This window comes from Nothobranchius furzeri, chromosome 8 (assembly GCF_043380555.1).
Source record: "Nothobranchius furzeri strain GRZ-AD chromosome 8, NfurGRZ-RIMD1, whole genome shotgun sequence".
In the NCBI taxonomy this organism is placed as follows: domain Eukaryota; kingdom Metazoa; phylum Chordata; class Actinopteri; order Cyprinodontiformes; family Nothobranchiidae; genus Nothobranchius; species Nothobranchius furzeri.
Genome location: NC_091748.1, coordinates 57510447 through 57529886, shown reverse-complemented (window position 1 = coordinate 57529886; position 19440 = coordinate 57510447). Strand labels below are relative to the sequence as shown.

At 40.6% G+C, this 19440-nt stretch overlaps 1 protein-coding gene across 1 annotated transcript; it reads left to right on the top strand.

The window, feature by feature from the left end:
• Positions 1-11643: 11643 nt before the first annotated feature.
• haus5 (HAUS augmin-like complex, subunit 5) lies at positions 11644-19039 on the top strand. Its single transcript, XM_015971315.3, has 20 exons — positions 11644-11731; positions 11919-12017; positions 12086-12148; positions 12290-12322; positions 12538-12562; positions 12654-12786; positions 13052-13211; positions 13336-13432; positions 13611-13702; positions 13805-13859; positions 13953-14080; positions 14163-14244; positions 14390-14544; positions 15096-15258; positions 15492-15572; positions 15656-15801; positions 16632-16728; positions 17801-17939; positions 18103-18235; positions 18768-19039. Exons 2-20 carry the CDS (start codon positions 11920-11922, stop codon positions 18868-18870), a joined length of 1983 nt encoding a protein of 660 aa, XP_015826801.3. The 5' UTR covers positions 11644-11731; position 11919; the 3' UTR covers positions 18871-19039.
• Positions 19040-19440: the final 401 nt, after the last annotated feature.

The window sequence follows — 19440 nt, the reverse complement described above, 5'->3', positions numbered from 1 at the left end:
ACACCTTGAAGACTTGAGAGCAAGATTACTACAGTATAATCGTTGTCATCTGACACACATTTTGTCTTTTCAGTTAACGCCTGTGCTCCTCGTCTCCCTCTGTCATGTAAAAGCTCTTTTATTCCTCCGCCACCCCCTCCCTTTGCTCGCTGCTGTGCCACGGTTTGGTGGCAGAGTGCCAGCCTGTTAGGAAGATGAGACTCCAATCAATCAGGGCCTCCGAGGGGGGCCTCCAACCACCAGGACCCCGTCTCTTTAATTGCCCCTAGGCAGGCAGGTCTGTCGGCAGGCTGGGCCGCTGCAACACATGTTCGCAGAGCGAGTGGTACCGCCATGCTCCCTGCCCAGCCCAGCGTGTGAATCCCTTTCCTGGACAGATGGAGGCCTGAATAGATCTAAGTTTGAGGGCCATATGGGTGAACCGGTGGGTGCAACAGGGTAATGTTTGTCTGATTTTTGACATGTCGCAAAGTGAATAGATGCTGCTTTGTGTAATGTTTATGTGTTTGGTTAGTGACTCTCAACCAGGTCATTGAGATCAGAAGCTTATTTGCTCAAATATGTTTAAAGGGAACATATGTTTTTTTAAAGGTGTGGAACACTGGAAAACCAAATTTAAAATCGTATTTCTGATTATCATTGGTCATTCTGCATTTAACATGTTAGTTGAACATGAAAATAGTCTCCTACACCTATCTCCTGCAGTAGCTTCTGATAGAAAATAGACGGTGAAACTCTAGGATTTGAAAATCTTAACAGATCTACGTCACGCTGTCACTTAACAATCATGGACTCACCCACCTTGACTCACGACAGGGAAGGCTGTTGTTGGTTTAGTGTCCAGGAAACTGCAGATAACATCTCAGCTAGTAGAAGCTAACATTAGCATTAGAATCTTCACCACACAGCAGAACTCCGCCAAGCTTGAGTTATTTATGGAACATCCACGTTGCTGTTATCCAATCCGAGATATACAAATATCAGGATATAAGACTCAAATCCTGCTGTCTGAAGCTCAACTGTGATGTGGCTCACTTCTAGTCCATGAAACAATTCAATTCAATTCAATTCAAAAATACTTTATTAATCCCAGAGGGAAATTGATTGCTGTAGTAGCTCAGGATAATAATAATAATCAAGTCGTCAAAGAGTTGTTGTATATTACAATGGCTGTTGGCAGGAAGGATCTCCAGTAGCGGTCAGTGTTGCAGCGAAACTGAAGAAGCCTCTGACTGAAGACACTCTTCCGTTGTCGGACAGTCTTGTGAAGAGAATGCTCAGGGTTGTCCATCATTTTCTTGATTCTCTGGAGAATCCTTCTTTGCATTATCTCCTCCAGCGGTTCCACAGTCGTCCCCAGAACAGAACCAGCCTTTTTTATTAGGCTGTTGAGCCTTTTCAGGTCCCTGCTTCTGATGCTGCTACCCCAACAGACGATGGCTGCAATTGTGTTTCTTTTCTCCCCAGAGTACAACTTACAAGGCATTCATTCATACTAAACGACTGCAAATGTATTGATTAAAGAAATGTGCCACATATTTATGTTATAATAGCTCTATGGTCAATACAAAAAAATGTTTTTGCACTAAATCCCTTTCACATAAACTGATTTGAGAAGTTTTCAGTACCTTCCCAAATGAGTTGTTTCGGGGCTCTGTCACTTTAAGAAAATAAGCTTGAATTTGCCACGCCCACTCCTCGCCTGCTCAGGCTGCTATAAGCTGAGAAGCTCCAATATCTTGGAGGGGCTCAGAGTAGAGCCGCTGCTCCTCAAAAAGCAGCTGTTAATGTTCTCATTTGTGATGTCACAGATGGGGATTTTTGTAAATGACTTGTTTTAGGTACATAATTGCTGAAACAAAACACTGACAGAAAATGAATGCGAGGGTCATGCTTGGAGTGTTTATGAAGGACGTAGAGACACATATAGCAGCAGAAAAGGATGCAAAAGGTGAGTTTTGAATCATCTGTTCACTTTAACGAATCTCTGTTGCTTAACAACAATTATTTGTCTTTGTTTTTATTTTGAACATGCGTACATACACATAGTAATACACACAACATAAGTTAACTTCTCCTTCAGTTTTTTTTAATTTATTTATTTATTTTACACATGTTCAAAAGGGAGTAGGAAGAAGCATCAGCTTATTTAATCCCACCCCTTTCTCGACATCAAATAACTAATCGTTATTTAATGTTGTCTGGTAGTTTTTTGGCAAATTACTTTGCAACATATTCACACAAATGGTACATGGTTTATCAAGATCATATCATAAATACAAACATTTTGTGTTTAGGCACACACTTTTGGACCTTCTTCCTTGTATTTGGCAAACATCATGAGTTGAAGCCTTTTTTTAAACAGCATTATTCTAAATCAAAAAAGTTTTTATTAAATAATTTATACTTTTAAGTTACATTTTAATAATCTTTAAACAGTAACAGGACAAAGTAAGCTTAAACGAATGTATTTTTAAAAATTCTGAGAAATAACAAAACTGTGACCTGAAACATCCAGACATTTATATTTATCTTCACATTTATTAAATTACCAAAAGGTTGAGCTAATATTGAGAAGCAAAAGCCTCTTCTATCTGCAAAGATTAAAAACAAAAAATGACACACAGTAATTAAGAGCTGAATAGATGGCGAAAATAGTTAACCAGATTTTTTGCATATTTTAAAATGCAACAAGTAACTAAAAGTTGTGAGAGTAACTAAAAGTCGTGAGAGTAACCTATTTTGAGAAGAGAGAATTAAAGAAACTAAGAATGTGAGGAGGCTGCAGCTGGAGAAAGGCAAAGTGAAAACATTAAGGAGATTAAGAAGAAGAAAAGTGTGAGACTGTAAGAAAAACACACACAGGGCGGAGGAAAGAGGACAGGAAGATAGAGGAGGAGGGGGTGGGCTTTATGGCTGCTCATCCGGGTTAATGATGTAGAAAATCCCCCAATTAGAGCATTTTCCTCTGTTGCAGGATGAGTTCAGAGAGGGGTCCTCTGACAGTCCAGGGATTATCACCCAGGTTGGGCCTGAGCAGACACCTAACAGACTACTGAACATTTCTGCAGACACTGGGTTAGGCTGCAGTTAAAGTCAGGGGTCAAAAAATTCAAGCTAAATCAAACGTCTAACTATTTTACTGACATAAACAACAACGAAAATAACACTTTCTTAAATATTAAATTGTTTTAAAATGTGTCATTATTTCAATTCAGTGGATCCAGAATCTATTTAGAAAGTCACAATATTACAAGAGCAATCAAACACAAACATCTGGATTAGACCGAGAGTCTATAATGCCCAGATATGTTCTGATGTTAAACAATAAAACGTCAAAATGACAAAAATGTTGGTTGGTTTCAGACAGAATTGCAGCTTTTAATCCTTCCTGCCCCTGACGCTTGTCACAATGAACATAAGCAGAAGCCTGTCGCTTCAGAGTAGAATTCATAGATCCTTTTGCATTTGAAGCCTTTTGTCTTTTGCATCATATTTTCTAAATAAAGAAAGAAAAAATATGAGCTGAAATAAAATTACAATAAAGAATGGAGACAGATTTATTCTTGATCACTGAAAGACACAACAGACAGTTGAAAGAAATGTGTGAAAATGTTGTCAAATGTATAAAAAACCTTAGAAAAAGCAAAACAAACAGTCGTATATCTCATGACCTTAAGTGACAACGTGGAAAAGACAGGCAGACTAGCGAGCTTACGACTTCCTCGAAAGCATCCTGGTGTCAGATATTCCGTTTAACTCCTCCAAGTCCTAACGTGCTAGTGGTAGCTAGTGTACTTCACGTTGCATCAGGTCTTAGTGAGCTAAGGAGATGAGATTAAAGGTGTGATTTACAAACGTGACCTTCTCCATAAATAAAGGTCTACATCTGCATGGTTACTGAGAATCTCTGCTCAGCTTTATATAGAAGACCTTACGGGGAATGATCACTTGACCTTAGAAAAATAGCATAGACACCTAGAAACATAAATAAATAGAAATGAGAACTTTAAAATTAAAGTTGTTATTTATTTTCTTATTGTTATTACTAATATTAATCACAATTATTTAGACATATATTCAGCTTAAAAATGCATAAACTGATAAAAAAACATGCATAACTTAATAACAAAGCTATGCTATGAAACATGACAGCAAAAGGTTTGAATACATTGCAATCACATGTAATCAGTCATGATTAATTTTAAATTGTAATGTCTCATGGAAGGTCCCCTCCAAACAGCAGCAAAATGAGCAACTGCTACAGTTGCAGTAATAATCTAAAACTGATTTAGTTTAAAAAATATGTAAATCTATGTTGCAAATATCCATCCATCCATCCATTTTCCTCCGCTTATCCGGAGTCGGGTCGCAGGGGCAGTAGCCTAAGGCGAGAGGCCCAGACTTCCCTCTCCCCAGCCACTTGGGCCAGCTCCTCCAGGGGAATCCCAAGGCGTTCCCTGGCCAGGTGAGAGACAACGTCCCTCCACAGTGTCCTGGGTCTACCTTTAGGTCTCCTCCCGGTTGAACGTGCCCAGAAAACCTGACCAGATGCATGAGCCACCTCAACTGGCTCCTCTCGATGTGGAGGAGCAGCGGGTCTACTCTGAGCGCCTCCCGAATGACCGAGCTTCTCACCCTATCTCTAAGGGAGAGCCCAGCCACTCTTTGGAGAAAACTCATTTTGGCCGCTTGTATCCGCGATCTCGTTCTTTCGGTCACTACCCAAAGCTCATGACCATAGGTGAGGGCAGGAACGTAGATCGACCGGTAAATCGAGAGCTTCACCTTCTGACTCAGCTCTCTCTTCACCACGAGAGACAACAACGCCAGTACAACGCCCGCATCACTGCAGATACAGCACCAATCCGCCTATCGATCTCACGCTCCAGTTTTCCCTCACTCGTGAACAAGACCCCGAGATACTTAAACTCCTCCACTTGGGGCAGGACCTCGTCCCTGACCCGGAGAAGGCATTCTACCCTTTTTCGAATCAAGACCACAGTCTCAGATTTAGAGGAGCTGATTCTCATCCCAGCTGCTTCACACTCGGCTGCAAACCGCTCCAGCGAAAGCTGAAGATCACGTTCTGATGAAGCCAACAGGACCATATCATCTGCAAAAAGCAGAGACCTGATCCTCAGGCCATCAAAACGGATGTCCTCCACACCTTTACTGTGCCTTGAAATCCTGTCCATAAAGGTTATGAACAGAATCGGTGACAAAGGGCAGCCTTGGCAGAGTCCAACTCTCACTGGGAATGAGCCCGACTTACTGCCGGCAAGCGGACCAAGCTCTGACACCGGTCATACAGGGACCTAACAGCCCATGTCAGAGAGCCTGGTACCCTATACTCCCGGAGTGCCCACCATAGGGCCCCCTGAGGGACGTGGTCAAATGCCTTCTCCAAATCCACAAAACACATGTAGACTGGTTGGGCAAATTCCCACGCACCCTCCAGGATCCCCCTAAGGGTATGGAGCTGGTCCAGTATTCCATGGCCAGGACGAAAACCACATTGCTCCTCCTGAATCTGAGGTTCAACAATCCGACGGACCCTCCTCTCCAGAACCCCTGAATAGTCCTTACTAGGAAGGCTCAGGAGTGTGATCCCCCTGTAGTTGGAACACACCCTGCGGTCCCCCTTTTTAAATAAGGGGACCACCACCCCGGTCTGCCAGTCCAGTGGGACTGCCCCCGATGTCCACGTGATATTGCAGAGCTGTGTCAGCCAACACAGCCCCACAACATCCAGAGCCTTAAGGAACTCCGGGCAGATCTCATCCACCCCTGGAGCCTTGCCACAGAGGAGCTTTTTAACCACCTCAGTGACCTCAGCACCAGAGATTTGAGAGGCCAACCCAAAGTCCCCAGACTCTGCTTCCTCACTGGAAGATGTGTCGGTGGGATTGAGGAGGTCTTCGAAGTATTCTGCCCACCGATCCACAACGCTCTGAGTAGAGGTCAGCAGCACACCGTCCCCACTATAGATAGTGTTGGTAGCGCACTGCTTTCCCCCCGAGGCGCCGGATGGTGGACCAGAATCTCCTCGAAGCTGTACGGAAGTCTTGCTCCATGGACTCACCGAACTCCTCCCATGCCCGGGTTTTTGCCTTGGCGACCACCCGAGCCACGTTCCGCTTGGACTGCCGGTACCCGTCAGCTGCCTCTGGAGTCCCACAGGCCAAAAAGACCTGATAGAACTCTTTCTTCAGCTTGACAGCATCCCTAACCGCCGGTGTCCACCAGCGGGTTCGGGGGTTGCCACCACAACAGGCACCGACGATCCTGGTCGGCCGCCTCAACAATGGAGGCATGTAACAGGGCCCATTCAGACTCAATGTCCCCCGCCTCCCCCGGAACATTTTGGAAGTTCTGTCGGAGATGGGAATTGAAGCTCCTTCTGACAGGAGACTCTGCCAGACGTTCCCATCCATGTTGCAAACGTTTATAAAGTAAACTGACTGAAATTTTTGGCTGTGAATGGTCTGAAGGCACACAATTCTGAGAATTTGTTCTTGAATGCACCTAACCAGCCTACTCTGCCCCTTTCTGTGGTTATCTAGAACAATAGAAAGCATAAAGACTAATTGAGTAATTGTGTGGTGCATTATTTTGCCCCCCTGCATCATGCAGATCTGACAGGACCACGGTTGGAGTTAACAGTCTAACTGGAAAGAAGCGTTCCCTGCAAAGAATAATAAGGGAAAATAGCAGAATTAATTGGGTTTGATTGAGAGCTTTTCATTGGGACTGCTTTTTTTTCATGACATAGTTAGAGGTCAGATGGGGGTGAGGGGGGGTTAGGTTGTTGGCGCCAGAGCTTTGTGGGTGTGTCTGTTAAGGGGGAGACTAACAGACTGTGTGTGTGTGTGTGTGTGTGTGTGCTTCACACTTGTGGAACTGTGTTGTGTGTCTGATGTGGTAAATTTCTTTGGGGTCACTCACCAGAAAACACATTGTGAAGTTCCTTTGTGTGTGTGTGTGTGTGTGTGTGTGTGTGTGTGTGTGTGTGTGCGTGCGTGCGTGCGTGTGTGTGTGTGATTTTTATCAGTACATCTGGTAGCATTAAAGTCTAAACCCTACTCACCCATTAGCTCTGAAGCAGGGCAGGTGGCGGTAAAATTAATTTAGCAGTATTTTTGGATGGGGAAACTAATCTTGTGATGAAGTTAAAATCATACATAGCACACATAGTTGCCCTCCCACACACTGTGATTGTATAATCTGGCTAAAATATAATCTAGCACAGGAGAGTGGATCTGAAAATACACTGATGTGTAATACAACCACAACCAGACTTCCTGTTTGATTAGATTATCAGGAATTTCATCAAGCAGCTGAGTCTTTTTCCCTAGAGCAGCCCTGTTGGGGGTTGCAACAAATAATGAGCCCAAAACAATTGAGTAGAGGGAATCCATAATCCTACTGACACCAACATTTGGCAAATGTGTCCTAAACTGGTTAACTACACAATTCATAGAAATATTTTGTTTGAGTCATTGCTAAGTTCAGCGTTATTTAGCCTACTGAATATCTGAGCTTTTTATGCCTCAGGACTACTGAATTTGTCAGGTAGCAGGTAGTGTTTATTTTTAAAACTCGCTTGAAGACCCATTTTTATTCTTTGGCTTCTAATTTAGTATAATGTGACTTTTATTCAGTTTGTAAATAAAGTATCTTGTTTTGTTATGTGGGTTTAATGAACAGCACTTCGTTCAAACTCACCATGAAGATGCTTTACAAATAAAATGATAAATGGTAAAGGTATAATTGAGATTATAATTTACCACAATTGTTTCAATGTATTGGTTCGGCGTCTGCAGTGATGCGGACGCTGAGCCGATCTGTCGTGGGGAAGAGGGAGCTGAGCCAGAAAGCCAGGCTCTCGATTTACCGGTCGATCTACGTCCCAATCCTCACCTATGGTCATGAGCTTTGGGTAATGACCGAAAGAACGAGATCGCGGATACAAGCGGCCGAAATGAGTTTCCTCCGTAGGGTGGCCGGGCTCAGCCTTAGAGATAGGGTGAGGAGCTCGGACATTCGGGAGGGACTCGGAGTAGAACCGCTGCTCCTCCGGATCGAAAGGAGCCAGTTGAGGTGGTTTGGGCATCTGGTCAGGATGCCTCCTGGACGCCTCCCTGGGGAGGTGTTTCGGGCATGTCCTGCCGGCAGAAGGCCCCCGGGTCGACCCAGGACACGTTGGAGAAGTTACATCTCCAATCTGGTCCGGGAACGCCTTGGGGTCCTGCCGGAGGAGCTGGTGGACAAGGCCGGGGAGAGGACGGCCTGGAGCTCCCTAGTTGGGATGCTGCCCCCGCGACCCGGACCCGGATAAGCGGAGGAAGACGAGACGAGACGAGACGAGACGAGACGTTTCAATGTATTTCAATTTTCACAGCAAATAAAAATGTGGTGATCAAATTGTGTTAATTAAAAAAATTATTTTGTTGCATCTACATTTTTGAATAAGATTGAATGTGGAATTCCTTTCTTCTGCAACTGACCTGTGAACACATTTTCAATAAAACCGCTAGGACACGTTTGAGATCACCAAAAACAAGTATCTTGACTCTAACAATTGAGTTTCATAAACAGAAAATGATCCCGAATAAGACAATTTACAAGCAAAATTTTTCTAAGAAGGCAATGTTTTCCAATTTATAAATCCTCTCAACACTGAGATCTGACTGTAGCAGTGAATGACCTTTGCTGGGAGCAGATTTGAAGGTGGTTCTCTTGCGCCCTCTATGTTGAAATGTAGAGAATTGCATGAACGTTTAAATATGTGCTCATTTAGAGACACTGTTTTAATTTGTTAGTAGAAAATATATTAGGTGAAATAAAAATCATACTTAAATTAACAACAAATGACACACATTCCTGAATGAAAATTAGGTGAGCTTTGACAACAAAAGTAAACATTATATACATATATATGAACGGGGCAGCAGTAGCTCAACAGGTTGAGCGGGTTGTCCAGTTATCGGAAGGTTGCGGTTCGATCCCGGCTCTGGACAGAGTTGTTGTGTCCTTGGGCAAGACACTTAACCCGCATTACCTGCTGGTGGTGGTCGGAGGGATCGGTGGCGCCTGTGCTCGGCAGCCTCGCCTCTGTCAGTGCGCCCCAGGGCAGCTGTGGCTACATCGTAGCTCATCCCCACCAGTGTATGAATGTGTGTGTGATTGGAAGAATGACACAATGTAGTGTAAAGTGCTTTGGAGTCCTTACTCTGAGAGGTGCTATACAAGTGCAGGTCATTTATCATATACACACACACATATGTAAAGGCCTCAGTGTGCTGTGATGTTAAAGATAACGTTAAGAGAGAAATGAAGTCACATTAAAGCTGCAATAGCAAATTTGGGAAATAAATTAGCTTAAAGGGACCATATCATGGAAAATCCACTTTTGGAACTTTTTACCATGTGATATTGTAATGTCCTCGTGAAAAAAAAATAGCCCAAACCCGTTTTTGGCAGCATTCAAACATTTTATGTTTATGTTTATTTATTTGGAAGATGATTTTATCCAAAGCTATGTACAATTTTTGATCTATGGGGCATGTTGTGATCCTTGGAGGAAACTGGAGTACCTGGAGGAAACCCACGCATGCACGGGGAGAGCATGCAACTCCACGCAGAAAGGCTGCAGCTTTAATGGAAACACATCCCATCATCAGGCCGTGCTCCTCTCCCAGAAGCTAGTCTCTGGTCTGAAACCTGTCTCCCCTGGCCAGCATAAAGATATGTGTGTTTGGCGACTGTTGTCATGCAACTGACTTGGTAGTCCAGTAGTTAGAGCACCATGGCCAATACAGAAACTGACATGGCTATGAGACACTGTTGTAGGCATGTTAGTTGGAGCAGACATGGGTGGAGTTTCACTGAATTTAACTGTTTTATTTCCAGGTATAACTTCTAGCTGACAAAAATAACTCGTATTACAATAAATGACATCTCAGTTGTGCAAACAGTAATTTTTTATCATTTCCTGTTTCTACCTTTGCTCTCAAAGGTTCAAAATAACACAATATGAAACCTGTTCTAATATAGAATAGATATAAATGTATTGTGGAGATATAGAAAAAAAATAAAACAAATAATAAAGTGGTTTTCGCATTTGTCTAAAAAACCATCACCAATAACATGTTTTGGCCCAAACGCAGCTATTGGACCATACGATTGTCGATCTGTGGGTCCTCCGTTCATTAAGCACTCAAGTATTTAGCAACCAAACAGAACTGGTGTGAGAGGTTCGTGGCTCAATAATATCAAAGAAGGAAAAACAGCCGGTTGATAAAACTTAAACTTTAGGACAAACTACCAGAGTCCCAAAAATGTAGTAAGTAAAGTTAATTTATGTAGCAAAATCACACAGTGGTGCACAAAGACATCAAAATTGAAACACAATTAAAAGACAAAAAATGTATATATAATTAAATTAAAGATCATTCAAACAAATGAAGATAAAACAAATAAGAAACAAAAACACAAAATTCCTTTATGTATATATATGCATTTTTTTTAAATCCCATTTTTACTGCCTGCAAAGGCTTTTAACGTTATGATTTTGGCTCATGCATTGGAAAGTTTGGATACTCCTGATATAATGTCCTGTGATAAAACCTCTGGTTTGTAGTGCTATAGCGGGGTTTAGGACTCTGACTCAACATAACCATTGTGGTTAACGCTTACATAGACCCATTTGTATTTCACATGCTCAAATCTGGACAATGTGTAGCTCAGATGGACAAACTATTATTATTTTCAGTGGGAGAAATTGAAGGTGTGGTATGAGTGTGTGTGTAGACAGTAAAATGTGTGTGTCTAAAACACATTTCATGTTTGGACTGAGAAATTCAAATTCAGAGGATTAGTTGACAAATTTTCTTCTGAGGATTAATCAGATTTCTATTATTATGGTTTAATCCATCTGTCGCCGATTTAGTTTAAAAGTCTATCCAAGAAACCACACAGATATGTATCTGTGCTGTGTGGTCATTACCAAGACAAGAGTCATACTGGACAAAAAAGTGTTAAATAAAATTCTGTTTATAGTAGGCAAGTATTCTGTATTTCAGACTCTTAGTCCAATTCACAGAAGTAGAGAAAACATACAGGAAAGATCAAATGAAATAAAATAAGCACAATATGACACAAAGAATCATGAGAAACAGAAGAGACAATAATAAGAGCAGTGTGAATATAAAGTATAAATTATAGTAACTCCCTAATCTACCAGTGTTTCCACATCTTTGACTGGTAGCGTATTGCACTGACAGATATTGGTTAGATCAAAGATCACAAAACAATCATATATTTAGAATTGTTCAGTCAACAAATATATTTATAAACAAAATTTATTTAAAAAAATTATAAACGTTTGTCTTAAAAAAGAAAACTGAGTAATTTGATAAATAACATTTCTTAAGACAGTTTGTAGGGTGCTCACCCTTGCCTCACTAGAAAAATCATTTTCTACTTTTTGCAGTTATAATCATTATTTTCATGATTAAATTCAAGCTGGAGACGTTATTTATTTTATTTTTTCTAGCTGGAGACGTACGGTTATATAAACTGCTCGTGACGTAGCCTGCCTGTTTCCGTCTTTAATTTCCGTCACCGTCTGTATCCATGGCAACGACCAGAAGCGAACAGAGGCGGTGTCGGCGCTATCACAACGGAAATCACACTGGAAGTACTATTGGCAAGCGGGAACTTGAAAGTACAAAAATTTGAAAATCAGGGATGTTGTTATATGTGTCAGTGGTTATTATTACCTGTTTGATTTTAGCGCGTCGAAGTGGAGATGAACGAGGCAGATTTTTACGACCGTAAATCGTAAAACGAAGTAGAAATCTCAGTAAGCTAGCTGACAACACTAGAGCTAACCTTTAGCTGTTTCTCATCAGAATGGCGGATAGAAACCTTGTGAAAGAACTGAAACGCTGGGCTACGGAGGAGTTTAACCTGCCCCCGGACACCCTACCTAATGACAGCTATTTAAAAACGTGGGTAAAGAAAACATCGGAATAAAAATGTTTTTTCGGGTCTGAAGTAACACCGTTCATTTTCCCAGACTCTGTGTTGGAACTGGGAAGTCCATATGGAAGTACATAATCCAACATGTTTTCCATCAAAGGTCAGTGTTAGTTTTCTTGTTCTGTTATAAGGAACTAACTGTTACTAAAGTTATCAGTGCTTTAAATATCGTTGCGTTGTTTTAAGCTCGTGTGATAAATAAATGTGTTTTAAACGTTTTCAACTTCTTGCATTTTTGCAGAAACGTGAAAATCATGCGAGGTAATCTTCAGTGGTATCCTTTTTGGCTTGAATTTTACTAAAAATAAAATCTTGTTTCATTTTGATTTTTTTTCCAATGTTATCTTACAGAATTAAGTTGTCTTTCATAAACAAGCTCACACCTAACAGTCCTTCACCTTATGATCATGGTTATAATCCACATTACATTTGCTCTCATATAAATGTGTACTTAATTTGTGAAATTGCCTTGACTTTATGATCTCAAAGGTACAAAGTAATACAGGACAAAGAGGTAGGGTAACGCATGTTTATTTCTACATATATGGGTCTGTTATAACCACAGATAATTTTCAGTATGTTGGGTGGTGTGTCTGCATGTCAAGCTGGTTCAGACTAAAGGCCAGAGTGAAGCTGCAAAGCGTAAAGAGCTGCAGATGAAGATTGAGCAGCTGAAATGTGAGATTAGTCACCTGGATTCTCAGATCAGTGGAACAGAAGAACAACTCGCCGCACAAGGTTAGTTCATCTCAAGCTGTGTGCTTGTAAGTTCAGATCTAGTTGTTTCTCAAACACAGAATACATTGATTACTAAAAGGCTAAAATTGTTTTACATTATTTTCTGTTCTGTGACCAAATTGTATGCTAAAATAACTTCACTACACAATTCGTTCCATCTTGAAATCTGATGCAAAAATGTTGTTTGTTGCATTGAAATAATTGAAGCAATTTTTTAAGTTTTTTTTTTCTCATGTCAAATTTGTCAACCATCCCTATTACACAGAACAATCTGTTGGTCAAACCTGGGCCCAGATGGAGGACAGCCAAAGCAGAGAGCTGTTTCTGCAGGCCTTCAGACGGCACTGCACCTTGAACCGTAACCTGCTCTCAGATGATGTGCAAAAAATCAGCAGCCACTGCCAAGTGCTGGAGCAGATGGAGCAGTAAGGCAGAAAAATTCACTTAAACATTAAACTGGCCATGAAAGCAGATATTTTAAGCATCTACTACAAGTTACACAGCAAGTGATTGTATATAAATAATTTAAAGAGTGTGCTTATGTTGTAGGAGTGTAGAAACTGAGGTTCTGTTTGACGATGCTCCATCCAGCAGCAGAGCTGATGACGACTTCAACTCCCAGACTGTAGCAGTGGCACAAGTCCTGGTGAGAGCTGCTGAAGTGGTGGTGAATCTAACCACCCTCTCTTGTTAGAGCTCTTATTAGGCTGCCAACATCAATAAAATTAACTTGCTTGTTTAATTTTTTTCTACAATTTAATAATTTTTCAGTAAAATAGAGTACTGAGAATATTTGCATGAAAAATATTTATATTCTCCAACAGCGTGACTTAAAGGAGCTGAGCGAAGACAGGGTCAATTTCTATCAGTCCTTACAAGAGAGCGAACTGAAAACTCAGCCCTCTGCAACAAAAAAGTAAAGATAGTCTATTTTACACTGTTTAAGACATTTTATTAATTTTAATTTATGCATTCTTAACTTTTCTGTTGTTTTCTACACTGTGTCACCCCCTAACAGCATGACTCATGAGCAGAGGATGGCTGTGTTTCAGTACTGGCTGAGTACCGCTGAGGTTGGTTGATTTTATTGAGATCTTGCTGTGAAAGTCATTGTTTTGGTGTTGGATTTTCATATAAATGTTTAATTCTGTTCCTTGTGACATCAGAAAGTGTTGAGCAATTATCCTCCGAGCCACATTCTGTCAGCGCTGCAACATTTGGCTGCAAGAGAGCAGAGGGAACTACAGGAGAGAGTAACAACTCTGGACGTGACAAAAGATGCTGCAGCACTGCAGTATGTAAAACTCCACATCACTGACATTATCTACATGCATGTTGCTTTTTAATCAGATTTCATGAGCTATTTTTTTTTTCAGATTCCGATATGAAAGCAATCACCTTCTGGATATCTCGGCAGAGGAGGGCAATGAGTTACCACCTGTCAAGACCCTCCTAGAGGTGCTACGCCTTCATTTACCCGTTAAAATATCTGATGTTCACATTAAAAGAAAAATATGCATGTTTTTCTTTATTATATGTGAGTGCTACGCTTTTATTTATGTCAATTTTATATATATATAAATATATATATTTGTTGTTTCAGGCTGTTTGGGATGAGGTACAGCAGAGTTTGGTGGAGCTGTCTCAGACTCGTTCCAGAGTCCTGCAGCTCAAAGATCTATTGCAGGACCGTAAGAAGGAGGCTGAGGAAGAGACGTCTGGGATTTTTAATGATGTCCACAATGAAACCATGGCACTGTAAATTTACAAGCACTGCAGCTGTTTAAAGACCAAGTTCACTGAGAAACTGATTTTTACTTGTATTTTTTTTTATATCTGATCGGTCACTCGTAGTTCAACATGCAGGCTAAATGTGAAAAAAGTCTTCTGCCCCTATTAGTTGCCAAAAGAAAATAGATGGAGAAACGCTCTGATTAGAAAATTCAGTCAGACCTTGGCTCACACACGGTAGGAAAGAGCGGAGGGCATCTCTGCTAGTAGAAGCTATTTGTTAGCATTAGCAACTCCACAACATGACTGAACTTCAGGCTTGCAGAGCAAACGGAGTCAGTGGTAGAGTTGCAATGCTGTTAACCAATCATAGGTAAGATGTCCAAATAACAGGAAATAAGAGTGTAAAGCCTGCTCACCTCTGCTCTCACTCACTTCTAGTTTCTGAAACAGGAGTGCCACAGGTTTTTCCCACAGAGATGGACTTACAAGGCATTCATTTATACTAGAGACCACAGCAAATGTGTTGAAAAAGGAAGGAACTTGAATGAAAAAATGCACACACTATGTGTTAACAGGTCAGCATTTGAGGTGGAACTGCAGTGTGTGATGAAGGCAGCAGCTCGGGATCATATCAGAGATCACTGCATCCAACTCGACCAACATGCCAGAAACCGTCAGGAGGCACTCAGAAATCTTTGCAGCCAGTGGCAAAACATTCAGGATTTCAGAGAACTGGTGGTAAGAAGAAACATGGCTTCTGTTCACTTTTGCTGTTAAAAGCTGTAATCCTGAATAAAAGTGCCTGCACATGGTGGATGCAACATTTTTGCATATTTAATGTTCTTTTAAGAATTTGGATGTCTGGGTATGTATAAAAATAAACATGTTTATTTACTAAACTGTGATTTTGTTGGGCAGAACTGTTTAAAAGTAACAAAGAAAACAAACGTGCTGCACCTGTTTCTCTGCAGGCTCTCAGGCAGGAGCAATTAAGAGGGCTTATTAAAGGGAACTCGTCAACCAAGACACAACTGACATGTCTTCATAAAGAGGTCTGAATATAAAAAGCAGAACAAGCACATTTTTGCTGCATTTCTTGTTTCAATACAGTTTTAATCTATTTGTTTTATTTCAGTTGCAAGAGTTCATTGAGATCAAACTCAAGCCACAGTTTGAAGATGTGATCATAGCTGCCAGCTCGCTACGGAACTCCATTTCTAAGGAGGTCATACAGTTTGGGAACGTTTCACTCCTGTCTCTGGACCGCAGGACTGTGGAAGGGTGAGAACCGGTTTCATGAATCTTGACATCTGAAAGACTATTGCAAGTTTGATAAGTCACCAATAAAGCTTAATAACACGAGTTCTTGATCAAATCGCTCCTGATATCTATTAAAGTTGCTGTCCGGAGTTTTCCCCTTTCAGGAATTATGTAGGATTTTTCAGAAATCCTTAAATTGATTGTCTTATGTACTCTGATATAATATAGGAAATGCGTTTTTTTTTTTTTTTTTGCTAAGCCCGCTCCCTGTCTCGTAGAGCTCAATGCAATATGACCTGAGTGCCATTCAGCACTAACCAATAGCGTTAGATTACTGCTTACGTACAGATGTTAATCACAGAGCGTGCTTGAGCATTTAAGGACCTCGGTTGATGCAGAGTTGGCGATCTTTCTTATGGACAAATAAGTCTTTATAATATAAAAATGAAAAGACAACGTAATAACTGTAAAACGGTGTGTTTTGTCGGCTAGAGGAGCGCGTTCATAAACGAGAGGCGTTACTTTTGGCCGTAGATAAGGAAATGAAACAGGGTTTTGGCGTGATACGCCTGTCAGCCACTAATGGTGCCATCCGATAAATGAAGTAATCCGGAAAGCAACTTTAAATGCATTTTACAAAAATCCTTTATAATCTAAAATTAGAATTACACAATAATGTTGCTCGCTTTTCTTTCACAGGTTTGAGTTTTATTATTATTAAAGCGGTACAGCACAACAGTTATCTGAAAATGTTCACGTTAATTCAGTAGCAGACCTGTAACTGAGTTGCACTTAGTCATTTTTTGTTTTCAAGTGGCAACTTCTGAAAAGAAAAAACATCTTTCTTTCAGAATGCAAAGACTTCCAGTGTCCTCGTTGTCCATTTACCGCTTGCAGTCCTCAAGCTTCAGCAACTTGTGTCAGACCCTGAAATTCCCTCGTTACAAGGTGAGGACTGACATTTAAAATGCTTCTGTTTACTATCAAAATGTAGGGATGGGGAATAAAACAATAAAATGTCACTTTATTGTCTTTATGGCAACGTACATTTTAGAGTACAAACTACTCTTCATGCAACTAGAACAATTAACATGACTAAACATGACATAATGGAAGTATACCCACCTAAAAGGGTTTAAAGTGAATATTTATTTTTTATACCTTAACAAAAATGTTATTTTTTTTGTAACTCTGCTGTTTTGCCAGCAGTTTTCTTGACTTTCTTTAAATGTCCTTTTTAAGGCATGTCGATTTCCCTCAGCAGCACTTGAATGTAAAGCTGTGCTTTAAAGACTGTGTTTACTTATTTGTTAATAAAGTTAGTAGTTTGTTAAATGGTTGCTGGCAGATCGACATTTTTGGTTCACGGTCTGCATCCTTAACCTTTACACAGTGGAAGTTATTTTAGGGAAGTCAGCAGGGCTGATGGTACGGGTAGAGTTTTGTGGCTTGTTTGTCTAAAATGCAGAAGTTAATATAAGTCCATTTTTGTCAAAATTTCTTCTGGGTGAACATTTAACCTTGTTTACATTTCAGAATAAAGGGAGTTTTCATTCAGTGGTGAGGAGGCAGATATGTAATTAATACAACTGTCCTTTCTAGTCTGTAAATTAGGCTGTTTGAAATCATAAATGGTACTTTTCTTTAATGTTGTGTTTGTATGATTCTTTTGTTTAATTTAATTTCTGCCAGATATGTTTGTGTTGATACTAAATCTTTAGAAAGCTTGAAAAAAAATCACAATTTTTATTTGATTTTTGCTTTTATTGTGAAGCCCTAATAAGCAGGTTCCACTGTACTGTGTCTTTGGATTAACCGCTACATCACCCATGGAGATACTCGTGGTTACCTGCAGTCTTGCCACTCCGAATGCTCTTTAAGTCAATCGCTAACTGCAAATGTGCTTTTAACATGCTCAGAGTAATGTTCATGAGGCATAATAGCTGCACAACCTGCAGGCTGACTTTTATAATTCCTTGATAAGTACAGTTTTGATTAATCTCACCCCCTACTCTTTCAGGCACCAGAGGAGTTGTGTTCCCAGTTGCGATCCCAACAGCTTGAAATGTGTTTTCTCCACGAGCTACTGAAACTTTACTCCTTCACGCTGCAGAAAGTACAGAAAGAAGCAGAACAGCTGCATGCGCCTGATCAAAAAGGTATCTGAGGGAAGGTCAAAATAGAAAAAGTTCTTGTTTTCTTTAAAAAAGCACCCAGAAGTGTAAATTTTGCTTGTTTGCACACATGTGGTGTTAAAAATAAATGTGCATGCATAAATGTGTAACGGTTTTAGTAAAAAGTTATTTTCTATCTGATTTCTAGCTCTGCTGTCCAGAGTCACTGAGGAGGATCAGAAGCTTCTGAAGGATTTGCTACCAAGAGCCAGAGGCCTCACCCATCACTGTGCACAGGGCCTTTTTTATGGAGCACAAGTCAAAACTGCCATCTCTGACTGGTGAGAGACAATTCTGACAGGAAAATAGTTGTACTTTATTGTTTTCTTTAGAAATTGCAACAAAGTAAAATGTCAACACTGCAGTTTTGTAATGTTGTGATTTCTTACACATATGGCAATAAAACCCTTCTGATTCTGATTAGATGTGTTCTTTAAAAAATACCTGTTAGACAAATTTGCTATGTTGTAAAGCACATTAAGTAGTGTGCTGCTTACCTAAACCTGATCTGGTAGTGAAAATGAAAGTGGTACGTTATCAGCCAGGCTACATTTCAAAGATAACTGTTAAGTTTGTTTTTTCCTATAACTTCTTCCTGCAGCTACTTTCACATATTAGCTGCAGTATGAGGTGTGCATGAAAGGTATGCATACCACAGCATGACACAAAGGATGAGGTGTTTACACAGAAAAAGTAGTTATACAGGTAAAGCTGTCATTAGCAAGCCTAGTCTATTTTACGTTGATGTTGTTATTCTTAAAATTTTCAGGGTTATTTTGTATTTACTGTTTATGTTTTTGTTTGTTTGTGTAGGTGGGACAAACCAGCCCAGCATGCCCTACCTGATGTCGTTAAAGGAGGGCTGACTTTCCAACAGTGGCTTCAGAGGTGGAGAATAGCTACCAAAGCCTGCTAGTTGACACCTCCACATTTCTACACCTCTTGCTTTAGGAACCTTTAAGAAACAGATTACTATACTGTTAGTTAACTAGTGCACATGTGTAAGCTAATGTGTGTGTGTTGTACTCTTGTTGGAACTCGTTTTATCATGTAAAATGCAGTCATCAATAAATTTTACTCATTTGTTTTTGTCTTAGCTTAATTGCCTCGCTCAGTTACCCGCAATTCATTCGTGTAGAACTATTTACTCCTGCACAGAAAACATGCTGGATGTGGTCACGTGGTGTTACAATAAAGCCGTGCATCGATAGCTCGATCATTTTCTGTACGGTTACAGTTCCGAGGGTTTTAGTTGAACCTACAGTGCGCGTGTGTCATTTAGCGCGGAGCTACATTGTTCTTTGTAGCAGTGAAGGGGGAGTGGAGCAATCTGATTCTTGTGAACTCGGCTCCTCCCACTGCTGCGGCTGCGCACTTCAATTTTTCACTCATTTTTTTTCTTCTTATTTTTCACTCCTACTCTGGCTTCCGGACGCCAAGACAGACCACTGCCGCCGAATTTAAAGAGACAGGCGATAGTTCTTTT

Coding starts and splice junctions, on each gene's coding strand:
- haus5 (XM_015971315.3), top strand. CDS start 11,920: ATGGCGGATAGAAACCTTGTGAAAGAACTGAAACGCTGGGCTACGGAG. Junction 12,323..12,537: donor ATGCGAGGTAATCTTCAGTG/GTATCCTTTTTG, acceptor ATGATCTCAAAG/GTACAAAGTAATACAGGACA. Junction 15,802..16,631: donor GACCGCAGGACTGTGGAAGG/GTGAGAACCGGT, acceptor TCTTTCTTTCAG/AATGCAAAGACTTCCAGTGT.